Source organism: Pleurodeles waltl, chromosome 7 (assembly GCF_031143425.1).
Source record: "Pleurodeles waltl isolate 20211129_DDA chromosome 7, aPleWal1.hap1.20221129, whole genome shotgun sequence".
Classification (NCBI taxonomy): domain Eukaryota; kingdom Metazoa; phylum Chordata; class Amphibia; order Caudata; family Salamandridae; genus Pleurodeles; species Pleurodeles waltl.
Genome location: NC_090446.1, coordinates 1,379,916,938 through 1,379,942,818, shown reverse-complemented (window position 1 = coordinate 1,379,942,818; position 25,881 = coordinate 1,379,916,938). Strand labels below are relative to the sequence as shown.

General features: G+C 43.7%; 1 protein-coding gene across 4 annotated transcripts in view; it reads right to left on the bottom strand.

The window, feature by feature from the left end:
• Positions 1-25,881, bottom strand: part of LOC138246356 (transient receptor potential cation channel subfamily M member 4-like) — a 250,945-nt gene that overhangs the window by 111,267 nt on the left and 113,797 nt on the right. For all 4 annotated transcript variants that reach the window (XM_069200879.1, XM_069200878.1, XM_069200877.1 and 1 more), the window contains exons 4-6: positions 13,921-14,101; positions 9,929-10,101; positions 8,962-9,139 (exon numbers count right to left, since the gene is read on the bottom strand). In XM_069200879.1, coding sequence (XP_069056980.1) covers positions 8,962-9,139; positions 9,929-10,101; positions 13,921-14,101 — 532 coding nt within the window. The remainder of the gene's footprint in view (positions 1-8,961; positions 9,140-9,928; positions 10,102-13,920; positions 14,102-25,881) is intronic.

Here is a 25,881-nt window from a genome sequence, read left to right as displayed (position 1 = left end):
ATCATCTTTCAAACTGTTGTTAACGTGTTGGTAGATTGAAGACTCATATCTACAGATGTCACGGCGCAAACATATAACTGACTTTACTCGGGATCTGGTGACCAATACATAAAGGAGGTAGAAAATCCATCTTTTATTGCCCTCTATCCTCCTATTACCGCTTTGGATATCTAGGTACTTGAGTTTTGAAGTGGCACAGGCTTGCTGAGCAGGTCTCAGACAAATATGCTGTATTTATAAGGAGATCAATTTTTAATCCCAAGTTCCCATACCTGCTACATTGGTAAATCTGCAAAATGCACACAAGCGTTTTGCGCTGTTGTTGAAAGTAGAAATATGAGGCCTCAGAGTAATAGAATGTACTTCTAGAGCATAATGCAGATTAAAATTTACTTTTGTAATGTTTGTTAAAATTGCTATGAAAACCAAATCTGCCGAGTATTTGCAATACAGCAGGAAAAGCTTTTTGGTAAAGTTAGATTTGTATTATTTGTACAGTTTCACCCATTTTGAATTGTGAAAAATGCTGTGCTTGAGCTCAGCTGCAGTGCTTCAAAAAGAACACTCACATTCCAGGCTGGCTGTCGTTCACACCTATTTTAATGCCTTTGACCAAGACAGCTAGCAGTTGCCACTTCACAGCATGCCACATCTGCATGTGAAAAACTCGTCCAGAGCTCTCTCTGGAATTTAGGATCCAACACCAGACTCTTGGGTCCAAACACCCCACAGAATCTGAGAAAATAGGGGTTGGAGGCAGAAATTTCATTTGATGCTCATGGGCGTAAGTGCCCCATCCTAAAGTGGATTTTGGAGACTGGAAGAGCACAACACAAAGAAAAGATCGATCTACCATCTCTTGTTGTGCTGAAAGGAACTATGACCTTTTGCCTGAAAGCATATCCCCAAAATAGGAACTGGGTCAGACAAAGGCAAGAGACTCGAGCAGAAAAAATATGAAAATTATAGTTCTATCATCTCAGAAGTCATCACAAATAGCTGACTCGATTTGCTGTTTGAAATGCCCTGCTTGACTCACTCCCAGCTGAGTACTACCGTGAGCTGAAAAAAAAGATGACTTGCTAAAGCAGCTCCCTCTCTGTGAGATCAATGTTGCCTATCCCTTTGTCTGCTTCTCTGCGAGCAGGGAGACAGAGGAAACTTCCGTTCGCATGAAATGAGAGCTGTCTGACAGCTCTCACTTCACCTGAGCAGAGTGTTTGTTGTGACTTGGTGGGAGCTGCCAGCTCCCACCAACTCACAGCAAATAGCTATGTCCCGTGGGTGGCCCATCTGTGGCTCCTCGAGGGGGGCCTCTTCCACCATTCTATTTGTTCCGGGGAGGTGGTGGTCCCAAGGGCTACAAGGGGGGGTAGGGGGGGGTGGAGGTGGCCCCCTGTGTTTGAGTTATTTGAAGCCTCGGAGAGGTGACGGTCCCCTCTGCTCTGCCTTTTGTGATGTGGGGGGGCCAGGCGGTCCCCCTTGTTTCAATTTTTAAAGCCTCTGACGTGGCGGTGCCCAGGGCTGTGGGGCAGCCGGACAGCCCCCCCCCACACAATAGAAAGAGAAATGCGCCCTGGGAAGGAGGCAGTCTCCGACGCTGCAGGGGGGGCCCGGCGTTAGATACAGAGATGAGGTTGGGGTCCCCCGAGATGCGGGGGCTCCGCACACATACAATTTTTAGCCCCATTCATTCCATTGTATATTTGCCCCAGGGAGGTGGGTGGTCCCCGGGACAGCGGGGGCACTAAGAATGCTGAGTGTTGAATAGCAAAGAGGCTTAGAGTGGAGTGATGCAGAGTGGAGTGGCATACAGTGGATTAGCATAGTGGAGTCGAATAGACTGGAGTGGCTTGCAGTACAGTACAGTGGCATAGAGTGGAGTGAAGTAGAGTTGAATAGCAGAGTGGAGTGGCGTAGAGTGGTGAGGCATAGAGAGGAGTGGCATAGAATGGAGTGAAGTAGAGTGGAGAGCCATTGAGTGGAATAGTGGAGTGGCGTACAGTGGAATAGCGAAGAGTGGCGTAGCATAGAGTGGCACAGAGTTGAGTCACATACAGTAGAATAGCGTGGAGGGGCATAGAGGGGAGTGACATACAGTAGAGTGGCATGGACTGACAGTGTAGAGTGGATTGGCACAGTATGGCATGGGCATGAGTGAAGTGGCATACAGTGGAATAGCAGAATGGAGTGGCATACTGTGGAGTGGCTTACAATGGAGTGGCATAGTGCTGAATAACATACAGTGAAGTGGCGTAGGCTGGAGTGGCGCAGACTGAATTTACGTGGATTGGAATGGCATGGAGTGGAATGCAGACCTACCAACCGTAAGAAAAAAATTGCCCTGTGAAGAGGGGAACATGGCCTTGGAGGGGGCGGGGCCTTGTGCCCAGAATTACCGAGGAGTCTAATCTGCATCCTCTCCCAGGAAACCTCCCCCTCCTCCTAACAACTGCTGGCTGGTGCCTATGTCCCAGGGTGCTTTAATGGACATCAACTCTTAGAAGCCTCAAAAAAAAAAAAAAAAAAGCTGGAAGTCCTCTCTTTGCAGTGGGTTTTAACACTTTTTTACCCAACATCATGTGTTATCAGCTCCTTACTGGATGACCGTGTGAATGGAGCAGATTCTGAGTGAAACACTGTGGCACCGTGTGCGTTGGCGGGTCTGGGAACGGCATAGAGTGGAATAGTGTAGAGCCGAGTAGCATAGAACTGAGTGGCACAGAGTGGAGTGGCACATAGTGGTGTAGAGTGGAATGGTGTAGAGCAGTGGTTGCCAACCTTTTGACTTCTGTGGACCCCCACTTTATCATTACTGGAGCCCAGGGACCCCCACTGAATCTTTATTGAAATCCAGGGACCCCCTACTGAGTCATTGCTGAAATCTGGGGACCTAATCTGTTAATATCATTTCATTTTCTAAGCAGTAGTGGGCCCCTTGAGGAGGCTTTGCAGACTCCCAGGGGTCCCTGGACCACAGGTTGGGAACCACTGGTGTAGAGTGGAATAGCACAAAGTGGAGTGCCATGGAGTGGCATAGAGTGGAATAGCATAGAGTGCAGAGGCATAGAGTGCAATAGTGGAGAGTAGATTGGTGCAGAATGGAGTCGCGTACAGCAGAGTGGCATCCAGTGGAATAGCTTAGAGAGAAAGTGGGATAGAGTGGAATAGTGTAGAATGGAGTGGAATAGCATAAAGTGGAGTAGCTTAGAGTTGAGTGGTGTAGAGTGGAATAGCGTAGACTGGAGTAGCATAGGGCTGAGTAGAGTGGCATAGCGTGGAATAGAGAGGAGTGGCATAGAGTGGGGTGACGTAGAGTGGAACAGTGTAGCGTCCCATGTCGTAGAGTGGAATGGAGTGTCGTAGTGTAGTGAGTGGATTGTTAGAGTGGAGTAGGGTGTCATATTGGAGGGGCATAGACTGGAGTAGAGTGTCATGGAGAGGCATAGAGTGAAGTGCCGTATTCTACAGTACAGTGGAGTGGTGTGTCGGAGTGGCTTGTTGTACAGTCAGGGGCTTAAACTGGACTGGTGTGGAGTGGTGTAGAGCGGAATAGCGTAGAGTAGAGTGGTGTAGAATGGAGTGGCGTAGGGTGGAGTGGAGTGGCCTACAATAAAATAGCATAGAGTGGAGTGGCGTTGAAGTGCAGTGGCGTAGAGTGGAATAGTGTGGAGCAGATTGGCATAAAGTGGAGTTGCAAACAGTAGAGTGGCATAGAGTGGAGTGGAGTAGACAAACAGCACAGAGGAGTGGCGTAGAGTGGGGTGGCACAGAGTAGTGTAGCACAGAGTGGAATAGCACTGAGTGGAGTGGCACAGAGTGGAATAGCATACAGTGGAGTGGCACAGAGTGGAGTAGTGTAGGCTGCAACAGCATAGAGCAGTGTGGCATAGAGTTGAGGCGTAAGGTGGAATAGCATACAGTAGAGTGCCATAGAGTGGTGCGGCATAGACTGGAATGGAGTGGTGCAGAGTTGAGTGATGCAGAGTGGAATAGCATAGAGTGGTATGTCAGAGTGGAGTGGCGTGTCAGAGTGGAGTACTGTGGCGTTCAGTGGAGGGGCATAGAGTGGAGTAGAGTGTTGTGGAGTGGTGTAGAGTGAAGTGGCATGTAGGAGTAGAGTGATGCATGGAGGAGTGGACTGACATATTGTCGAGTGGAGTGACACATCGTAGAGTGGATTGACATGTCGTAGTGTGGACTGGAGTGTCAGAGTGGAGTGGCAAGCTGTAGAGTGGCGTGGCACGGAGTGTCAGATTGGAGAGGCTTGCTATAGAGTGGAGTGGAGCATGTTAAAATGGAGTGCTGTGTTGTGTCATGGAGTGTAGTTTAAACAGACTTAGTGAGAAAATGGATGAACGGTTGTAAAGTACATTTTGCAGGAATATAGATTATAGTGTGGAAATTAACCTTTACAATAGTAGATTTAAATTGGTTGAGTAGTGTTAAAGTTAAAAGGCAAAAACTCTTAGTTATATATTGGGTCTGGTATACTGTGGTGCATCGCGATTAGGAAACAATATATGAATGGGTAGTGAAAGCCCATATAAAATTAAAAAGGTAGCCATTTTATTTAGACAACACTTAGTCTGAACTCTCGGTTTTAAGTGGAAATATAGTGTACTACTGTATTATAAGTGCATAGGAAGCAATGAAGCACTTAAGTATGTCAAGGTAAGGAAAAGTAGTCTTAGTACTTAATATATTTTTTTAAATGTTTACGGAGCACTGTGGTAGTACTTTAAAAGTACCACAGTAGATACAGGGATATGTAAAAACTAAACATATGCTGTAGTACACCATATTTTTTAAATTTAGTGTAGTACAGTGCAGTTTTAATTTTTTGTTTTTACAAATTTTTAATAGACTGCAGTACTTTCTAGGTATTACTGTGGTACTGAATAATTAAAAAAATATGTAAAAATGTAAAATACACTGTAGTACACTATATTTAGAAATATAGAGTAGTACTGTGTATTTTTAATTTTTTATATAATTAATTTAACAATTTTTATTAAGAACTGAGGTAATTTCCAAGTAGCACTACAGTATTCCGTAAACTTTATTTATCTATAAGGTGATAAAACTATTTTTTCCTTACCTTTAAATACTTACCTAAAGTCCCTCAATCCTTCCTATACTAAGAAAAACAGTGTTACACAGGGGCATTAGACCCAATAGGGCAGCAATATGTCTTCAGTAGTTAAAGACAAAATATTAACAACATACCATGGCAAAGGAGAAACAGGAGGGTAATTAATGCTGTATAGCAATTCATTTATTAATTGCAAACTTTTATTAATCTAATGCTTTTTTGAGTATTATAATGAAGATCTAGTGCTCACACTTAAGTGAAGCGGGTGCAGTGCTAGATGATAGAGGAGCGACGAAAAAACGTGAATCACACATCATAAAAAGAAATACGACTCCTTAAAGTTATTTAAAACAATATAACTGGCGTCCATATAGGTCTATTGCTGATGGCGGTTCGACCTCTGCCAATGTGAGGTCATAATCAGGAGGGAGCGTGAGCACCCAGTATCTGGGGGACAGGAACGAGGAGTCAGTCCAGGAGGGGCGGTAGAGACGAGGGCTTCCGAGTAGGCCCTACTGTGTTGGGTTAGAGGGGTTGAGGGGAGGTATTGCACAGTGGATTGGGCGATACTAATTTGAGTCCCACAGATCAGGCGAGGAGGGCCCCAAGTCTTTACAGATTAATTGTAGCAGCCCTACAATGTCTGGTAGCTTGAGAAGGTAGAGCTCTGCATGAATGGAGGCACTCGTGCCAGGGGTGGTATTGCAACGGTGGCTGAGGAGAGACTGCCTCGTGGCTTATCAGCAGAGTGGGTAGGGTCCCAACAATGGAATGACTGAATGTAGCAGCCGCTACACTGCTTGATAGTTTGAGGGCTAGAGGGTGTGGTTTCTTGAGTTACAAGAATCCATCGCCAGCCGGCCCAATTGAGGAAAAACACAACGGGGAAGCAGCCACTACACCCTACAACGCGGGGCTGCGAAACGCAGTTACATCTTCATCTGTGATCCTGTGCCCTGTTGGCCAAACGGAGGCAGAAAATGGCAGTACACAATGATACCGATTTAAGAGCCGCGAGGTTCATGTCAATGTCAATCTTTCATATGCACTTATAAACCACTAGTACAGTATATTTCAACTGCTAGCTCCTAATGCAGACTAAGTGTAGGGTAAACAACATGGCTGCCCTTAAATTTTGTAAGGGCTATCTTCACCCAGTCATACACTATCTTGTCACCGGAATGTACTGTGGTATACCACAAAATTATCATGGTATACCTCAGCCCAATATATCACTATGTTTTTATGCCTTATAACTTTAAAACTATTTAACCAAATTACATCTACTACCAAAAAGGAACCTAGTCTCCCCTTAATCTACATTTCTACCAATTGTTAGGAAAATACCCCTGCCTTTTTGCCGCTACATCTGTCTAAAATGTCTATGGAAAATGCACTGGTGAAAAAACATGTTTTGGGACCCCCTGCATCCCCTTAACAAATCACTGTAGAACTTTGCATCATCAGCCAATGTAGAAAAAGCAATAGGTTTGCAAACGTTTTGTGGAGATTTATCAAATGGTGGCAAAGTTATTATATATATACGTAAAATTGTATGATGGAGAAAAAATGTATCATTTTAAGAACGCTGTGTTTTATTTATTGAGATTACTATATTTGCATGCAACTTATAATATGTTAGGATAATCAAAAATTGCAGTTACATATTTTTTAATGGAAATACAATATCAAGATCCAGTTGCCGGTTTGATATACAGCAAAATTTCTATCACTGTACAGAAAGCGAAGAGCAAGTCCAACGACAAGCTCAACTTGGACCTGATAAATCAACTTGGTAACTTTGCAGACCAGTTTCATAATGGTGCACCCAGGCAAATTCATCTTTTTTTTATTATGGAACAATGTACGTTCAGGGTTTTAAGTGAATGCCCCTGTGGGTAAGAAGTCAGGGGCTGGTGGCAGAATAGGGAAGGATATTATCCTGATAGATGTTCATGAGCCAGTGAATAGCTGTAAGGTGTGAGATATTTTCAGCATCAGAGCTAGAAAAAGGCAGGGACCAAACTCTGAGCAAGATGTATCTCACCTGGGATTTTGTGAACAGTCAATGGAGATGCCTCAGGGTAGAGGAGATAGAAGTCCCCTGAGAATTCAGGGGTCTGTGGAGATTCTGTAGCTTGTGGGAGACAGATGTCACTCAGAAGTTTAGAAGACAATGGAAGTTCTGGATGGTGGGGTAGATACAGGCCACCATGGAATTGAGGAACTACTGGAACGTTCAGTCCACAGCTGTGGTCAGGAGAGAGCCAGCTGGGAGCTTAAGGGAAAATGGTGGAGAATTCACAGTGTAAAATGGATACTGAAGCAGGATTTTGGGATCCAATGGAGGTCTTGTATGTTGGGTAAGATGATGGTCAACCCGACAAAATAGGTGCAAGAACTAGTGTTAGTCCTAAAGCAGGGGCAAAGTACATATTACCTGGGAGCTAGTGAGCATTCTGCGGCCTCGATAATATAAAGGTAAAGCAGAAGTTTTCAGGAAACAAATGAGCAAGATCACCCAGATATTCACAAGAAGCAGTAGAGTGTAGGGAAAAAGTCTTAAATTAGCTGCCAAACATTCATTTCTGAGTTACTTTTCACATGAGGTATGGACAAATGAAGGTGGATGATATAAAGAAATTAGGATGTGTGAACAGTATTTTTACTTTTACACATTTATAGGTGGCTCTTGCTGCCTTAATGGCCAGATGTGAGAGTTGGATGGTATTGATATGTCAACCATACAGGCACTTAATATCAGCCACATGCCTCAGTCACACTTTCTTCAATACAAGCTCCATTAATTCTGCAAGGGATCATGGAAACTGATATTCTGATGAGAAACTGAAGGGCTGATGGGGAACCGATGGTCTAATGAAAAGCTGTTAGTCTGATGGAATTCTCATGGTCAGATAAGGATGTGACGTCTGTTGAAAAGTGGATACACCAATGTCACACTGAATGTTGAGGGGAACTGATGGTCTGATTGGCGATTGATGATTTCCTTGTAGCAGTGATGGTGTGCTAATGGTTTGATGATACATGGTTGAACTGATGACTAAGCTCATGATCTGATGGCACCACTGGTTAGTCAGTGACTATTTGATGCTGCAATAAACTGACCCTATCTCCCAGCTTCCACTCTACACAACAGAGCAACATTATGTTACTTCAATCACTCCCAGCATTCCTCTTAGCATTCCAGACACCAGCTTAGATGTATAGGAAATGGAGACACACAGGATATTACAGTGCTCTCAGGAACACTCAAGTCATATGTATTTGAGAGCTCCTGAGAGCACTGTGGTATCCTGTATGTTTCCATTCCCTATATATCTGATCTGGTGTCTGGAATGCTGAGAGAGGAATGCTAGGACTGATTGAAGTAACAGAATGTTGGTGTGTGGTGTAGAGTAGCAGCTAGGCGACAGGGACAGTTAGAGGGAGGATGGAGCTATGACAGGACCCACCTGCTATTACTGTACCCTAAGGGCCCATCATGAAATAAAGAACTTACCTCCTAGCTAGGTGGCTCCAGACTCTTCTATGAAGACGATGTCCTCCAACTACACAAAGCATGTCTTTGGAATATGACTGATTCTTAGTGGCTATCGTTTAAGGTCATCCTGTTTTGCTAAAGACCAGAAAAAGTGATTGTTGTGTTCTGAGCAGTGTGCATCTCATCGTATGTTCACCTAGAAAGAGATGGCAGAACACGACCATCTGGTCAACCACATCCCCCATTTTCTCACCCAGTAGCCCATGCATAGAGACCATACTTGTTTCCAAATATCCACAACTCAGAACTGTAGTGAAGTGGCACTAAATATTGCGCAACTTTGTTAGGTTCTTGGGCAACTCACCACCAATTCCTGTTTTCTGACGGGAGATGTGCTCCTCCAGCTGTGCTCTGAAGTCGGTCTCCCCTCCCATCTTCTGGTGCATCCCATCATCCACCAGTAGGAATGCAGAGTAGTTGTTGTCCAGTGAATATGTGGGGCCATCTACATTCCCCATGTAGTATTTAGCAGGGAAGGAGCCCTGGAGTGATACAATACATAGGAATTTCAATAGTCAGCAGTGCTATTCCAAAAACTCAAGATTTCAAAAAGTGTAATTCAGCAAAAAAATAATTTCACCAAAAGCCAAATAGTGTGAGCTTCATCATGGCAGTGTCCCTGTGCTATTGCTTTACAAAAGTACAATAATCTTCCAACATAGCCGGGTAGACTTCAGCCTTGTCAGCTCCGTCCTAGCAATGCAGTTTCACTTCTAAAGTAACACATCAGTCTTCACCTTCCTTGTGTTACAAATTCTACCCACATCAGAATCCCCTTCACAAGTGCAATGTCAGTACCACAGTACCCCAGCAGTGTCCTGCACAAAAGCCATTTTATTACTTAGGGGTCTAATAATTTGGTACAGTACATCTTCCACTGGAGTGACAGTCCTATGGGACCCCAGACATATGGGCTTACTCTAGCACTGACATCTCATTGCTGCAGGCATCTATAAGTGCAATCTTCAGTGCCCGGTCTGTGCTACTAGACATGAGCCTTGTGAGAATTCCACAAGCAGTGCCTTGTCATTAACATACAACCTTAGCATTGTAGACTCCATCTTAGCAGTACCTTCTTAGTTCTACAAAACCCCATATGTGTCACCTTCCTCCCAGCACTCACAGTCCTAGCAGCTCACTTATCCACTGCAACTGACTTCTTACTCCAGAAGGGTGAGCATCACCCAGCCGTGTCATGAGTATCTTGAGGTATTTCTATCATGGTGATTACAGACATCTATTGTGGATGCTAATTTGTGCCTCCTTCTTACCTTGGGATTGATCAGACTTTCACGATTATTTATAATTCCCCAGGGAGCGATGCCCATGGCAACAACTTTATTATTATCAGTCTTGCTGCTGTTGGCAGTGGCATGATCCCGGACTGCTTCCCCCACATATTTTCCAATTCCAGCCTGCATGCCACCAGTCATAATCCAGGCCCCTGATTAAAAAGGCAGTGAGAAGAAACACCAGTTAGTGAAACAAGCAAGAACCAGAATGTACCATCTAAGACAGGCTAATCAAATGTATTTCTAATGGTCCACTGCGGCTCTGAAATGGGCAAACAAGTGTGATGGGAAGCTGGTGGCAGACTTAAGGGATACTGTTAGTCAGAAGACATATGAATAGGACATTGATGATCCGATGGAAGATAGATGGCTGGGATGCAGAAAGGGCACTGAATACTCCAATGAGTTCTGACAGTCAGACAGGACATGGAAAGCCTTATGGGACATTGAAAACCTGACAGGACACTCATGTGACAGCGATGGTGTGATGGGGCAGTGACTTTCTCTTTAGAAGCGGGGGGGTCTAATAAGGTACATGGGTATGGGTATGGTGGGGATAGATGGTCTGCTGCAAAACTAACATCTAATAAGGCACTGATGGCCTACCACGAACACCATCACTAATGGGTGATTTGTAGCCGTATGGAAAGTTTATGGTCAGATGGGACTTTAGCTATCTTACAGGAAGCTTACAGTTAGATAGAACATTATTATTTTGGACTAATACGTGTGAGTTCTGGCAGGTGCAGTGCTTCATGGCAAGGGGCACTGAGGATCAGATGAGATATGGGGGTTTGTCCAATGGCAACTGATATTCTCATGGGAAGCTGACGGTCTAGTGGTCTGATGGGGTACTGATGTTTAGTGAGAAGCTGCTAGTCTGATGGAACACTCATGGTCAGATGAGACAGTGATGGCCTATTGGCTAGTGGATTCTCTAATGGAAAGCTCATGGGACATCTGTGATCCAATGGTACACAAATATCATGCTGAATGTTAGGGGGAACTGATGGTCGGATAGGGCACTGATGGTTTCCTTGTAGCAGTGACGGGGGGCTAATGGTTTGATGACATACTAGTGAACTGATGGTAAGCTAATGGTCTGATGGCACCACTGGTCGGTCACTGATGATTTGATGCCACTATTAAGCTTGGGCATCAATATGTTTTACATGTTAATAGTAACAGAACTTGGAGTTGATGAGAAGCTGATGGTCTCATGGCTGAATGGCAATATGAGGCCCTTTCTCCAGGTCCCCTGGCAGGTAGGTGTACGGGGTAAGGCCAGTGTTTGGTACTATGTTTTCACCTCACCATTCCAGGGCTTAGACTGCAGTTACATGAAAGGCCAGGTAGGACTCCGTTAGTATCCACCCCTCCTCAGTGGAAGTTGTGATCGAGCCTATAAGGTTTCCTCCGAAGGGATAGTTTGAGATTTGGTCATCCAACTAAATAACACCTAAGAATGATTAATGTCCAGCCTGAAGTATTTAATTGAAAATGAATATGTCCTAACAACCCAAAATAATATAATTTCAGTAAGAAAGAACATTATATAGAAAGACTTAAGTGCCCAAAACTTGTGATGTCTGAGATCTGATTCCAAACCAAATCAAAAGGTCATCTGTGATTCCAATATATCATAATGTTAATCTACTAGCAAACAACCTTATGTGTCTGCCAGCAACAGTCCTCACCCACCAATGTCCAGACACTTTGGGACCATTCTCTAACCCCGCCCAGGAACTGACACGACTCCAGGTCTGACTTGTCATTTTGCTATTGACTATGCCAAATTGGCAGACCATTTTTGTGAAACAGGGCTTTAGGAGTCTTAACCACTCTGGTTTAGTGGCTTACCAAATCTGGCTCAGAGAACAATGGCTTGCTTCTAGGCCTAAAAAAATGCACCAATTGGTGTGAACTGCTGATCATTTAGCAGGCATTAGCGATCACAGAGTGGACAGTAACAGATGGCAGAACAAAGGGCAACTTTAGCACTACCTCTTTCAACCTGGTGATTCTAAGGAGGGCTTCTTCTATTCAGCTGCAAGTCCCTCCTAGACCGTTAGGATCCAGCATCACTAGGAGGGAAACCAGCTTTGGCCCTCATTTGACCCTGCCAGGTAGGGCAAAAGCCAAGAAGTAGAATCACAGGCCGTCCTGGTGGCAGCTGGGTCCCACCACCTTGAAGCAGGGGCTCTTGGGTAATTTCAGAACAGGACAAAGAGGAAGTGCTGTAAAAGGTGGAGGGGTGGGGAGGGGCTGAAAGAAATTAGTTAGGATTGGCCACTGGAATTCCTCCAATCGTGGTTAGTGTACAGGATAAATATGGCATCTGCATCACATCCTCTGAACCTTTTTGAAACCTAAGAAGGCACCATCTGAAGAAGAAGGCGACCCTGCTGGAAGAGGAATCCTGACTTCTGACTACAGGCTTCTGGCTCCTGCTGGAAGAAGACGACTCTCATAAAGACTCAAGGACCCTGTATCCTGCTGGCACCTAGCGGCTGGTTCTCTATCAAGTGGTTGGCCTCCTGCTTACCTGCTTCAGGGACACTAAAAGCAAGTGGACTTCTGACCCTGACTCCAAGAGGGACAAGCTTAATAAAGAGTACTAGACCCTGTTGGAGATCTCCCTTAAAACAGATGTGGGGCCCAGAAGCCTGCCCTGAGGAGCTAGTGACTGCAAGACTGAGTGACGAGAAACAGCTTTCTCAGCAGTTGGATACTAAGGGCTCGATTTAGATTTTGGCAGACCGGTTGCTCAGTCACAACGGTGACGGATATCCTGCCTGCCAAAATATAAATTCCATAGGAAATAATGGGATTTATATTTTTGCGGACAGGATATCCGTCACCATTGTGACAGAGTAACCCATCCATCGAAATCCAAATCAGGCCATACGGCTGAAAGTGAAACCTTTGACTGGGATAACCCCTTTGGTGTATCCAACCTCCACTCCATCGCTGAATTTGTGCCTAGGTCCTGGTTCACTGTGGTTTTTCATAGTGCTTACTTTTTCAAGACAAGTAAGCACGTAAAAACCCGTATCTCCTGTTCCCTGCAACCTGTTTTGATGAGCTTGATGTTTTTTTTGCTTGTTACATTGTTCTCTATTTTCTAAGTTGGTATAGGAATTGGATTATGTGTGATATTAATGTAAGCAGATATCACCTAAACCTGAATTGTCTGTTTTATGTAGTAATTTCAGTACCAAGCATGAAACCGTGGTTACTGTTATGGGACTTAGGAAATGCAAGTTATTGGTTGAATTGAAAGGGCTGAATAGATGCAGTTAAAATACCTATGGTGTCTAATCACATTTGCTCTGAAGATAAAAATGCAGCTCCCCCTAGGCCGAGTCAGGTAGGACTTTTCATTTGCAAGACAAAGGGGCTGCCGGTAATATACAAATAATCATTGTGAGGAAGAAGAACTGTAGGGGAGTGTAAGAGCACCCCAAGGCCAACAGTAGACCTTAACTGGAACACACATTCCTGTTTATCCCTGAACACAAAGTCATATACTAGTTATGTTTGAGACTGCTGATGCATTTGATGTAGTGTGGGCAATTAATTGTTAGGCACAGGTATTTAGAGAATTTGATGGACTGAGAAGACGCAAGTGGCAAAAACAAAATTGGTTAAAATGAGAGGCCAAAAACAGACTAAGAAAACAAGATTTATAGCACACCTTTTCTTATTGGTGGTAACAAGTACAACTGGAGTTAATTGGACTTTTTCCCAACTATTAGCTATGTTGTTAGTGACGTGTTTGTCATTCCAAATGGTAAAGGTATCAAGTAATGTAAACTGTTGTCATCTTTTAAAAACGCTTAAGAAATAAATAGATTACTTCTCCCAGTAAACCACCAAAAAATGGACGGACTCTTGTAAGTTGTATGGACAGCATCAAAACTCATTCACTTCAGTGAATCCCATCTGCTGACTCCAATGCATTTGCTGACCTGTGCTCTGTGCTGCTTTCACCAGTCCCTTCCTCAGGATGTCCTTCAGCCAAGTCTTTATCTTGAAATCTCCATCACCACCCACGACTGACACCACCAGGTTGGGAGGAGGAAATTTCCACTGCTGTGTGATAAGTGTATATACAATTCTGGCCTCCGTTTCATCAGAAACTCTGACAAACTGAAGTGAAAGAAATGCAAAAAAAGGGGTTTAAACATACAGTGCCACCTAAGACTCCATAATCAAGAGTATCACACATTATTATTGGCTGGGTATTATTGGTGTACTTATACAGCATGAAAAATGTTACTTACTCACTAGGCATCTGTTTATGGCATGTAGAGCTGTAGATTCACATGCTCTGCATATGTCTGTCATCTGGTGTTGGGTCCAGAAGATTGCAAGTTGTTTTTCTTCGACAAGTCATTTGAGTCACGAGGTATAGCAACTCCTCCTCTTGCTGGTAATGTGCACAGGCATGGGCTCCATTGTTAGATTGTTTTCCCGCAGGCGGAAGAGAATGGAGTGTAGTGTAAATGAAAAGACAGATTTGTCCATGCAAATGAATATGTAAATAACTGTGAAGAGACTGCAATGGCCACAGTGTCTGGGGAGGATGGTAGCAGCATGTGAATCTCCACAAACAGATTCCTACTTGGTAGGAAACATTTTTAGTTTGATGGCATGTGGGGCTGTAGATACACATGCTCTGCACAGACTGTAAAGCAGTACCTCCCAGAAGCTGTGGTTAACCTGTGGGTGTTGCAGTGGTCTGGAAAAGTATATCTAGCACTGCCTGTCCTAGATTAGCTTGATGACGTGCCAAGACAGCCACACAATAATGCTTAGTGAAGGTGTGTGGTGTGGATCATGCAACTGCCTTACATATGTCAGCTATGGGAATCTTTCCTAAAAAGGTCCTGGTAGCTCCTTTAAAAAAAAATGTTTTACAAGTGGAGAGCACGCTAGCATGAATAGGTAATGGTGTATTGGCTTTAGCGTGACAGGTCTGGATACATTTTAGAATCCACCTGGCTATGTCAGACTGAGATACAGGGTTGTCTCTGTGTGGTGGTGAGGGAGCAACAAAAAGCTGTTTGGTCTTTCTAAAGGTTTTAGTTCTATCAATATAGAACATAAGCGCCCTCCTAAAGTTTAAAGTGTAGAGAGCTCTTTCTGCAACAGAACCTGGATGCAGAAAGAAGATTGGAAATTCAATAGATTGATTGAGTTGGAATGGAGATATCACCTTTGGTAAGTTTTGTGGGTTGGTGCGAAGAACTAATTTATCCTCATGTGTTTGGAAAAAGGTTTCTTGTAGAGTTAAGCATGGAGCTCACTAACACGCTTAAGTGAAGTGATAGCAAATAGAAATGCCATCTTCCAAGAACAAACTGAAAAGGGCATGGATGTAAGGACTCAAAAGGTGGGCCCATGAGTCTAGTGAGTACAATATTTAGATTCTAAGAAGGTACTGTAGGTGTCCTTAGAGGAATCACTCAAGCCCCTCCATGAAAGCTTTAATGACTGGAATCTTGAAAAGAGAAGAATGTTGTATGTTCTGAAGGTAGGCAGCTATGGCTGCTAAATGTAATCTTACAATAGTGTACACTAAGTTTGTTTTTTGCAAATGAAGAAGGTAAGAAAAAATACCCTGCACGGAGACCTTAATAGAGTTCAATTCTTGTGAGACAATAGTAGACAAAACATTTCCATTTTGCTGCATAACAAGCCCTAGTAGTGGGTCTACACGCTTCCATAAAGATGTCCATGCATTCTTGAGGCAGGCTAAGGTATCTGAATTCTATGACGTCAGGAGCTATATCGCCAGATTTAGGGCCTGATTTAGATATTGGAAGAGGGCTTAATGCGTCACAGCGGTGACAGATATCCCCTCTGCTGAAATCTAAATCCCATTATATCCATTATTTAAAATGGGATTTAGATTTTGGTGGATGGTACATCTGTCACCGTTGTGACGGAGTAAGCTCTCCACCAATGTCTTAATGAGGCCCTAAATTCCTTGGGATTTGATTGCCTGATTTGTCCATGGTTCTTAGTGAGAAGGTCCGGGGTTGAAGGGAGCTTCTTGTGAGGAATTACTTACAGTTCTAGAAGAGTGGTGAACCGTGGTTGTCAGGCCCATGTGGAGGCCACTGTGATCAACATGAGGGATGTTTGCCTGAGCTTCCAAATCATAAACGGAAGGAGAGGTGGAAAAGCATAGGCAAATATCTCTGACAAGTTCATCCATAGAGCATTGCCTTTGGACTGAAGGTGTGGGAACCCAGAGGCAAAGAATGGGCATTTTGCATTTTCTTTTGCTGCAAATAGGTGTATGCCTGGGAACCCCAACTTCTGAAAGCAAGGAAGCAGGACTTATGGGTGGAGTTCCCACTCGTGGACTTGTTGCCGCATCCTGCTGAGGAGGTCAGCAAAGTTGTTGTGTGCCCCTGGGAGATGTTCCGCTACTAGGTGGATGTTGTGGCAAATGGTCCAATGCCAAATCGTCTTTGATGGGCAAGACAGCTGTAGAGAATGTGTCCCCCCATGTTTCTGCACAGAATACATGGTTGTCTTGTTGTCTATGCTGATCAGGAAACCTTTGTTGATTAGATGAGGTGTGAACGCTTATGGCGCTTGTTGAACAGCAAAAAGTTTGAGGTAGCTGATGTCCATATTGAGATGTTTGGGATCCCAGAGACCTTGGACTGTAAGATCCTGAAGGTGAGAACCCCACTCTGCCTGTGAGGCGTCCGTTGACAGAATGAACAGAGGAACAGGGTCTAGGTACGGCCGCCCTTTCAACAGGTTGTTTTTGTTCCACCACTGCAAAGAGTGATGGGTGTGACTGTCTACCAACACAAGAGCTTCCAGGCGGTCCTGACTGAGACCATTCACATGCTAGAAATTCTTGCAATGGACACATGCAGGTGGGAATTTGGCACTATGGCACTGCAAGAGACCATCATGCGTAGAAGTCTCATGACACATCTGACGGACTTGATGATTGTGGCAAAAACATTAAAGTTGTGTCTGAACATTTTGAATTCTGGCTGCACTGGGATGAGCTAATCCCAACTGTGTGTTCAGAACAGCCACTGGATAGGGTTAGATCAGAAGAGGCTGCAAATTAGAGTTTAGGAAGTTGATAGTGAAGCCTACTTGATGAAGCTAGTCTATGGTGACTTGGATATGATGGGGACATCGTTTGAGAGTGCTGGCTTTGATAAACCAGTCGTCTAGATATGGGAAAACATAAATATTTTGTCTGCGCAAGTGAGCTGCTACCACTGCGAGACATTTTGTAAACATCGGTGGTGCAGTTGTTACTCTGAACGTGAGTACTTTGAACTGGTAGTGGCTGCCCGCTATCTCAAATCTGAGGTATTTGAGATGCGTTGGGTGTACAGGGATGTGAAAGCAGGTGTCTTTCAGGTCTAGTGCTGAGAGGAAATCACCTTGCTGAAGGATAGGGATCACGTCTTGGAATGTTACCCTGTGAAAATGTTCTAAAATTATGTGATAATTTAAAGGCTTGAGATCTAGAATAGGCCTTAATGACCCATTCTTTTTGGGGATTAGAAAGTACAGAGTATAATCCTGTCCATTGATGGTGTGCTGGAACAGGTTCTATGACTCATTTGTTTAAGAGAGTCTGAACTTCCTGTTTGAGCAGAGTGATGTGTTCTGTGGAAGGTTTGTAAGTGCGAGGGGGTAAGTCTGCAGATGTGGAAATAAACTCAAGATAGTAACCATGTTGGCTAGATTCCAACACCTATTGATCTGTTTTTTCAGGCAGGGAAGAATTGTTGTAGATGTCCTCGACAAGTGTTGAGTAGTCGGGGGGGGGGGGAAGGAGAAGGTAGTCACTGCTTTGTGGCAGCTGAGGGCCACATGGGGAGGGTGTTTTGCCTCTTCCTCTATTACTGTTTCCCCTGTAAGAACCCCTACAGAAGCCTCTATGGGAGGATATCTGTGCTTTGCCTTTCTGATAAGAGAAAAGGGTGTGGATTTGAAGGCCTTTTTGTACAACAGCCGGTGAAAGACACCATGTGTAGCAAGGCTCTGTAAGGCATCCATGGATTTAGCCACCTCATCCTTTTTCATTTTTTGGAGTGCCTGGTCAACCTGTGAGCCCAAGAGGTGCTCTTTATCAAAAGGTACATTAAGAATGGTTTATTGTACCTCAGGCTTGAATCCAGAAATATGAAGCCATGCATGCTGGCACAAAAAGATTCTGGTAATTATTCCTCTGGCGGTGGTGTCAGGGGAATCTAGAGCACAGTGGAAGGAATTATTAGCGATGAGCTGTCCTTCATCGACTATTTTCTGTCCTCTCTTTCTGTGCTACTCTGCGAGGTAACGGAAGAGTTCTTCCATCTCATCCCAGCAGGCACGGCCGTATCTGGCTAACAGGCCTTGGGTGTTTGCTATATGCCAATGGTTGGTGGCTTGGGCTCCAACCTGCTACCCGTAGGCGTGGATAAGCTTGCTCTCCTCGTCAGGAGGTTGAGCATCACTAGCAGCCTGAGAGTTTGCTCTCTTCCTAGCTCTGATAACCACCCATGAATCAGGGGGAATCTGACCTCTAATAAAAACGGGGTCTGAGGATGAAGCTTTGTATTTCTTTTCTATATGTGGTGTAATGATGCATGTCCTAGCAAGATCTTTAAAAATCTCGTCTGAGTGCCTCATCATTCCCTTTAGCATTAGGAGGTACTGTGCTGCCTTGTGAGAGGTGGAGAGGTTTTCAAAGAGGAAATCGTCTTCAATGGACTTATACTTTTTAAAATCATTGGAAAACACTGAACCCCTTCCCCACTGGAATTCACAACAAATAAAAACTGAATACAGGAAAGTCTAAATGTAATGTACACCCCAGAACTGTGTCTTTTGGTGTTTTAGTGGGCAACTTCAGAATACCTACATAACTGAATTATTTAAAAAGAAAAGAAGCAGGATTTTATCTTTTTCTGTTATTTCAGATTGTTAGCTTCTTGATTATTACCTCTGGTTGCCAAGATAGATGAGACGTTTTTATCCTGACAGTTATCCAATAATCTATATTATAAATATAATATATCACAAATGAGCTTTAAGCCTGTTCTCAGAATGGAGACTGTTTTAATATCGGTCTTGAACAACCACAGGCTAGACCATGAAGAAGATGCTCTCACCTGCCTCATCTGTGCACAGCATTTGATACAGTTGACCATTCCATCCTAGTTTAGTGGTTTGAGGAAGTGGGTTTATCTGGAACAGTAATTGCCTCCTTTCTTCTTCTGTCTTATTGTTCTAAATCATTGCTGGTTTTGTGTGGGCTTCCTAGACCCTCACTCTCTCTTGTACTATTCAACATCTACATTAGGCTCCTTGCACACATTATAAAAAGATTTAGAGTCCGAATATTCTCTTTTGAGGGTGAGAATCACCTTATCCTGAGGCCTGAAAAACCTTTCTAAGAGATCAAAGAAACTACAGCAGTCTGTCTTTCAACCATCCTGCACTGGACGAATAACACATTTTGAAGGCTAAATTTGAAGTGTTTCTCATAGGTCATAATTCTCCATTAGGACCTCCTCCCAGCCCAGCTGCAAAATGTAAGATTTTGGGTAGACAAAGATTTGAACCATGATCCACAGAGCAACACGTTGATCTCCACTTGTAATTGTTGCGTAGGTTCTCATTATCCTAATGAGACTACTGGATTCAGGCGACAGAATCACTTGTACTGTGGGGACTGACACCTGTCGGCCTAATCCGGGTTTGCTCCGGCTAACTAGCAGTGCCTCATCTCCACCCAAGAGCAGGGATGATTGGCACAACCGGGCGCATGACATACATGACTCCTCAGGGGTCACTCAGATCTCATCCGTTTCTCTCAGTTACATTAGACTCACGTATGCAAGGAAAATCAGAGGCAGGGTAAAATTCAATAAGGTTTTATTGAAGTAACTGCATCTTAGATAACAAAGGATGTATGGCAATAACTAGGACGATGAAGCACAATAAGACTAAAATTGTGACAAGGAGAGTAAAACACAAGACTAAAGCTACCATACTAGCATTAAGGTTTGTAGGGCTAGTTCCTACCTAAGTTATGTTAGAGCACAGCATGTTAAGCTCTAATTCTGCCTTTCAGGTTCCTCCTGGGAAGACATCATTCCTCATACCTGACCAAGAAGCCGGAATAAAGAAAGAACATCAAGGCATTGAGAAAGGAGGGCCTGTGTAAGGAGACTAAAGGATAAGTGGAAGAAACCGGAGGAGAGAAACAGAAATTCAGGGGAAGAAAGAAAGATAGGGGAGAAACAGAAGAGTAAGGGTGAGACAGAAGGGCAGAGGAACCCTGAAGGACAGGTAGAGAGGCAGAAAGGTATAAGAAACAGAAGGGTGGGGGCAGGGCTGGCTTAAGCGCTGGTGGCATGAAGTGAAACAGTCACTTTTTATGCCCCCTACATCTCCCAATGACCTCCGGCTCAGCCTCCCTCGCTACCACCCGGCAAAAGTGACCTTTGTCTGCTCACAGATCCTCTTCCATATACATTTAATGTGTTTTAAAGTGCTGGTAAAGGCTGGCTTAAATAATAAGAATGTATATCTCCCCAAACGAACCCTTTTTTTAGCAACAAGAGGAATAGAAAATGCAAGACTGGGGGGGGGAAACACAATGTCCTAACTTATTTTATGCAGTTTACATGCAGCTCTTTGATTGCAGTTCAAAGTTACTCTTCTACATCAGGGTTGTACTTCATGAACCACGTAAACAAAAGAATCTGTGTAAAAAGCAGTAATCCACTCAGCTAACCACATAAAATACGGGTCCGTGATCTACCTTATGGCGAGTCAACACCGCACTAGACAAAACTCGTGCTCTCTCTCTAGCAGGAACATTAACCCCAAGAGCTATCTTGAAAATTGTAATGCCGCCTGAAAGCTGGAAATCTGGACACACGAGGAACGTTGGTTTCTGGTGTTTTTAAATCACAAGTTACAGCTAAACGCAGCGTTCCCCCCCCACCGGAGGTCAGCCCGCAGTGCGGCCGCACCAGTCTCACTGCCTTAAAGCCGGTACGGAGCAGGGGTAGAGTTAGAAGTACGGGCAAAAACAGAAAGGCAGGGGGGAAACAGAAAGGTAGGGGAGAGACAGAAGGGTAGGGGAAGAAACAGAAGGAAACAAGCATTTTCAATGCAACGGGTCTCGCATTTGTTCGAGTTAGAGCTATTGGCGTTGTAAAGCAAAAAAACGCAGCGCAATCACGCTGCGTGTAAGATAAACAGATAAAGTAGTCCGGACTCCAGGGTGAAAACATCGAGCCTCGTATGTTTTTGGTACTTTACCGGCGCTGTGTAGGTGGGCTAAACACCGGAAAAGGCATGACTATGCATGCCTTTCACAAATGAAAGCAAGCGGATTTTAAAAGGCAAGCCCACGAACCAATGTAAGTGACTGACGTGGCATGGGCGTGGTTAGAAGCCCAAAGAGAAATTACAGAATGGACGGAGCACTTTGTGCTCACCCATAAAAAGCGGAGATAATGGAGGCAGAGGTGGGGATGAGAGAATCCTATGGTCGCTGGAAGAAACAGGAGGGTAGGTGGGCGAAACAGAAGATGGGCAATAAGGAAAGTTACATGTATCCCTACTTACTCCATCAGCATTGGCAAAAAGCATTGCCAAACGGAAAAGGCGAGACCTACTGCCTTTGCCAACGCTTGTTTAAAAAACCCTATTAAAGGACTCAGCAGATAAAAGTGCCTTATTTGTGGCCTAAGGCTGAATCAGACTGAAAGCAAGGTTAATAGTTTTCAGCAGCAGTTACAGTTGTTGAAATCTCCGAAGTCTTTAACAGATGGCGGTTTATGTGGCTGATGCAGCAAGTTCACATTTATATAAAATATATATCGTTACTATGTCATAATAATAAAATACACACACACTCTTTAAACCTGTTTGACTAAGTTTATTTACCCATGGTTCCAATTATGTATTGTATGTACATATGTGTGTATATTCGTGTGTGTGTGTGTGTGTGTATATATATATATATGTATATATATATGTATGTGTGTATGTTCTGTGCTTGGCATGTTCGTGGGTCATTGCATGGCTCCTGGGTGGGTTGTTATACTAGATATCTACGAATCCCTGCTCATCTTATCACACTTCTCTACCCATCATCATATGTCATGTCTCTATCAATCTATCCTCCATTCCCACTCTGACTCATCCCAAATCCATTCTATTACTTGAATCTCCTAAATAACTCTGCCTAAGCTCTTCCCCCTGCTTCCACATCTAACTCACCAAACCTCACTCTACTACCATGATCTCCCCAACCCTTCCACAGACTCTTTCCTTCTCCACCCCCCTTTACTCATCCCAAGCCTTTGGGATGAGTAAATGAGGGATATACTTCCAATTAACACTTCTGGATTTCTTTCCTCATCCACCCTTCCATTACTCCAGTCAATCTAACAAACACTCATATCCGCGGCTCAAATTAACTCCTACTAATACTAAAACTGTACTCATATTTTCCGATACTAATCCATCACTAAATCTTGTTGGGTTCCGGAGTAGCGTGCTACTTGCCGAAAAGCGCTTCGACACCTCGTCAGAGGTAGTAAGCGCTATATAAATACTATTACAATACAATACAATACAATACAATACATTAAAACTGCGACCAAACAACGCAGTGAGGCGTTTCCGGGGGCCTTGATTAAAAAGTGAAGGAGATTCCACAATTAGATGTGATTGGCAGTTTCGGGCGCCTGACCGACCTGCAGCTCTAAGAGTTTGCTCTTCCTGCAGAACTAGGAGTTTGACCTGTAAACAGGAGCACCCCGGGTTCCACCTTCAGTGCCCTTCCTCGTGTCACGCGCTGCTGCTGAGAGTTGGCAATATCAGCGGGGCCGCGCCATGGGCGGGTCAGGCAATCAACCCACTGTAACAGCTGCTGCACATAGCTGAACAGTGAGTCAGGCGCTCGTGAGAAACCTGCCAGGTTAAAGCACCAACCTGGGCAGAGACAACAGCCACGGCGTGAAAGTAAACAAGGCGTGCGTCAAAGGAACAGAAGAGAAACACCATCCGCGTCCCCACGTGGAAGACGGGACAGAGGGGGGCGTGAGGATGGAGGAGAGAACACAGAAAGCACTAAGGGGCCGAGGAAGAAAAGGCGGAAGCGATAGAGGGAAACAGAACTATCGAGCCAGAGAGAAGGGACAGACAAGCATCGAAAAAAAATGAACATAGCGGCAAAGCTAGAGAAAGAAAAATAAAGAAAAGAGGAACAAATAAAAGGAAGGCAAGATAAAGAGAAATAGATGGAATGAAAGCAAGGGGAAATATTGAAATTAAATAAAATAAAATAAACAATATTAAAAGTATGAATTGAAAATAAGTGGAAATGAAAAAAGGGAGGAAAGAAAGAAAGTTGAGGAAAATGTGGTATTGTACACCAATTGACCCTTGCTCATCGTTACAACTGGGATACATACGATTAGAAGATCTATCTGCAAGTGTTAAAATGTGGAGCGATTTCAATAACATTTTGCTCACCGTCTGTCATGTTAGTTGGCACCAGCACTTAATAAATTTCACGCTATGCCAAAGATCAAACACCAACACTAATAACGATACATTTTTTCTGCTTGCTCAAAAATTGTCCCAACAACTCTGGAATAAATAGCTTCATAACTGTACACTGTTAAAAATAAATTCACCAAAACACGCGTGTGTAGTAAAGGAAAATTGCGTTCTCCCTTGAAGTGTCATTCACTGAATAAATGTTGAAAACAACTGAAAGTTTAAATTTGTTTTATGCTAGCTCTTTTAAAGCCGAGCAAACAAAAAAACAATAGACATTTATAAAGTATATATCAGACTATGTTTACTTTTCAAAATAAATACACACAATCCTTTCCTCTGCGGCAATCTTTACTCACCTAGCCACAAAGGGGCCCTGATGGACTCAAGAAACATTACACTCAGTGCATCTACATTTATACTACACGTTAATGTTAACATTCAGGCAACAATTATACAACAAACACGCTTCTATCATTTGTATAAATATCTTTGATTTATGGCAAAAGCGACCACCTTGTTATGTCCCCACAGCATCCGCACAGGCAGAGGTAGGCAGTATCCTAAAACTCAGTGATGCTAGAATTCCATTTCAGTGGTTTCCACGCAGACCAGCACAGTCATGATCAGCTTTGGTAATCAGCATGGGGGGGCCACAAGAACTGGCTTGGGGCACACGCGCACATTGCACCGTGGTTACACCGTGCCTCGGGATTTGAAAACAATATATGAATGCATACAATGTAGACCTGTCCCCTAAGGTATGTCTGTTGAAACAACAGACAAAAACATGCAACTCTAACAGAGCCCTCAGTCCCCTTCCCTTGAACTCTCCAAGTAACTAAAGGTAATAGTATCGAGAGGCATAACAATGTTCCTCCATCCCTAGCACCGTTAGCCGTCCTCCTACCCCACCCAAAGTTTTCAACCAATTGCATGACGGTATCCAGTAATTGGTCCTGTGCTTTTTAAGCAATAGGCACTGCTCATAGAGAGGCAGACGGAGTAACTTTCACTCCCAAGCAGATAATAACGTTATATATATGATCTTTAAAATGAGATTAAAAACAACTGGTAGATAATTGTGAAATTTCATATTTACTCTAGTTTTTGTTCCAAAATATTACAAAAGCTTAAGAAGGTACTAAATAAATGCCTGCTAGATTCTTCCGGATATGTTCCAAAAAAGCAGCATGTTCTCTGCATGTCCTTTTGTTTTATATTTTGTCTCACCAAGAAGCTAACGGAGCAGATAACCTATTACAGGAATAAAGGCCAGTCTGGTTTTGTTCTTCCAGTTTACTGAAAAAACCTCGAACATCATGCTTTGTACCTGAGCACAAACTTCTGAATATTAACTTTAGAATAACAACAAAATTATCTCCAAATCTTAATTTAATTAAGGTATATTCTAAATATTTCTAATATATATCTTAGCAAAAATGAATTAATGAATAAGAGAACATTTCTAAAGCACAATCAGCTACTTCAGTAAAGAAGTGTCCTGGTGCTAATTTTCAGACTCCAGTTGCACCATGAGTTCTTCGGGGTAAACTAATACCTTCAGTAATGCCTTCTCTGGTTGTGACTCTACGCAGCCTCAGATTCTTTATCTAAGAATATCCCCAGCTGGCAGACTGGATCCAGAAGATTTTTAAGCAATACCTCTGCAGCTGGTAGGTGATGCCATTCGGCTCCACATCAGCGTCATTGCCATAATCTGCGCCAAAATGTGTGCGATACCTATATAGGTGCCACCTTGACATGCTGATGTCAGTTACTTTCACAACTTTCCATGGCAGGAGAGCGGTGCCACGATGAGAACTGACCACTCGTGTGGAAAATACTAAGGCTCTGAAAAAGGTGTCCCTTACACCTTAACCAGTTCACAGAGCGGGAAGCATAGGAAGATCAGTACGGAATTTGCAGCTAGATAGAGTCTCTATCAGATCATCTGTCACCGAAGGTAAGCAACTTGTTCATTTGATAAAGACTTCTAACCACAGATTCCTTACCTTAGAATAGATACCCAAGCAATACCTATCTGAAGATGCGTCTGCAAACTCAATGAGACCAAAAAGTCCTGCAGGACCAAACGGGCGAAATGCCCGTGATGATGGACCTGACTGTCCTGGCAGTAATGTTTTGTGAACATGCGCAGTGATGCCCATGTTTCTGCCTGACAGATGTCCAGGAGAGGAACGCCGCTCACCAACAGTGGTTACAGCTTGGTCTGTGGTGGAGTGAGCCCTCAAGCCCACACGGGGCAGATTCTTAATACACAGGATGATCCATAGCGATATTGCTGCTTTTGCACAGCCCTCCATTTTTTGGCTCCAACATAGCCCACAATGATCACCTGC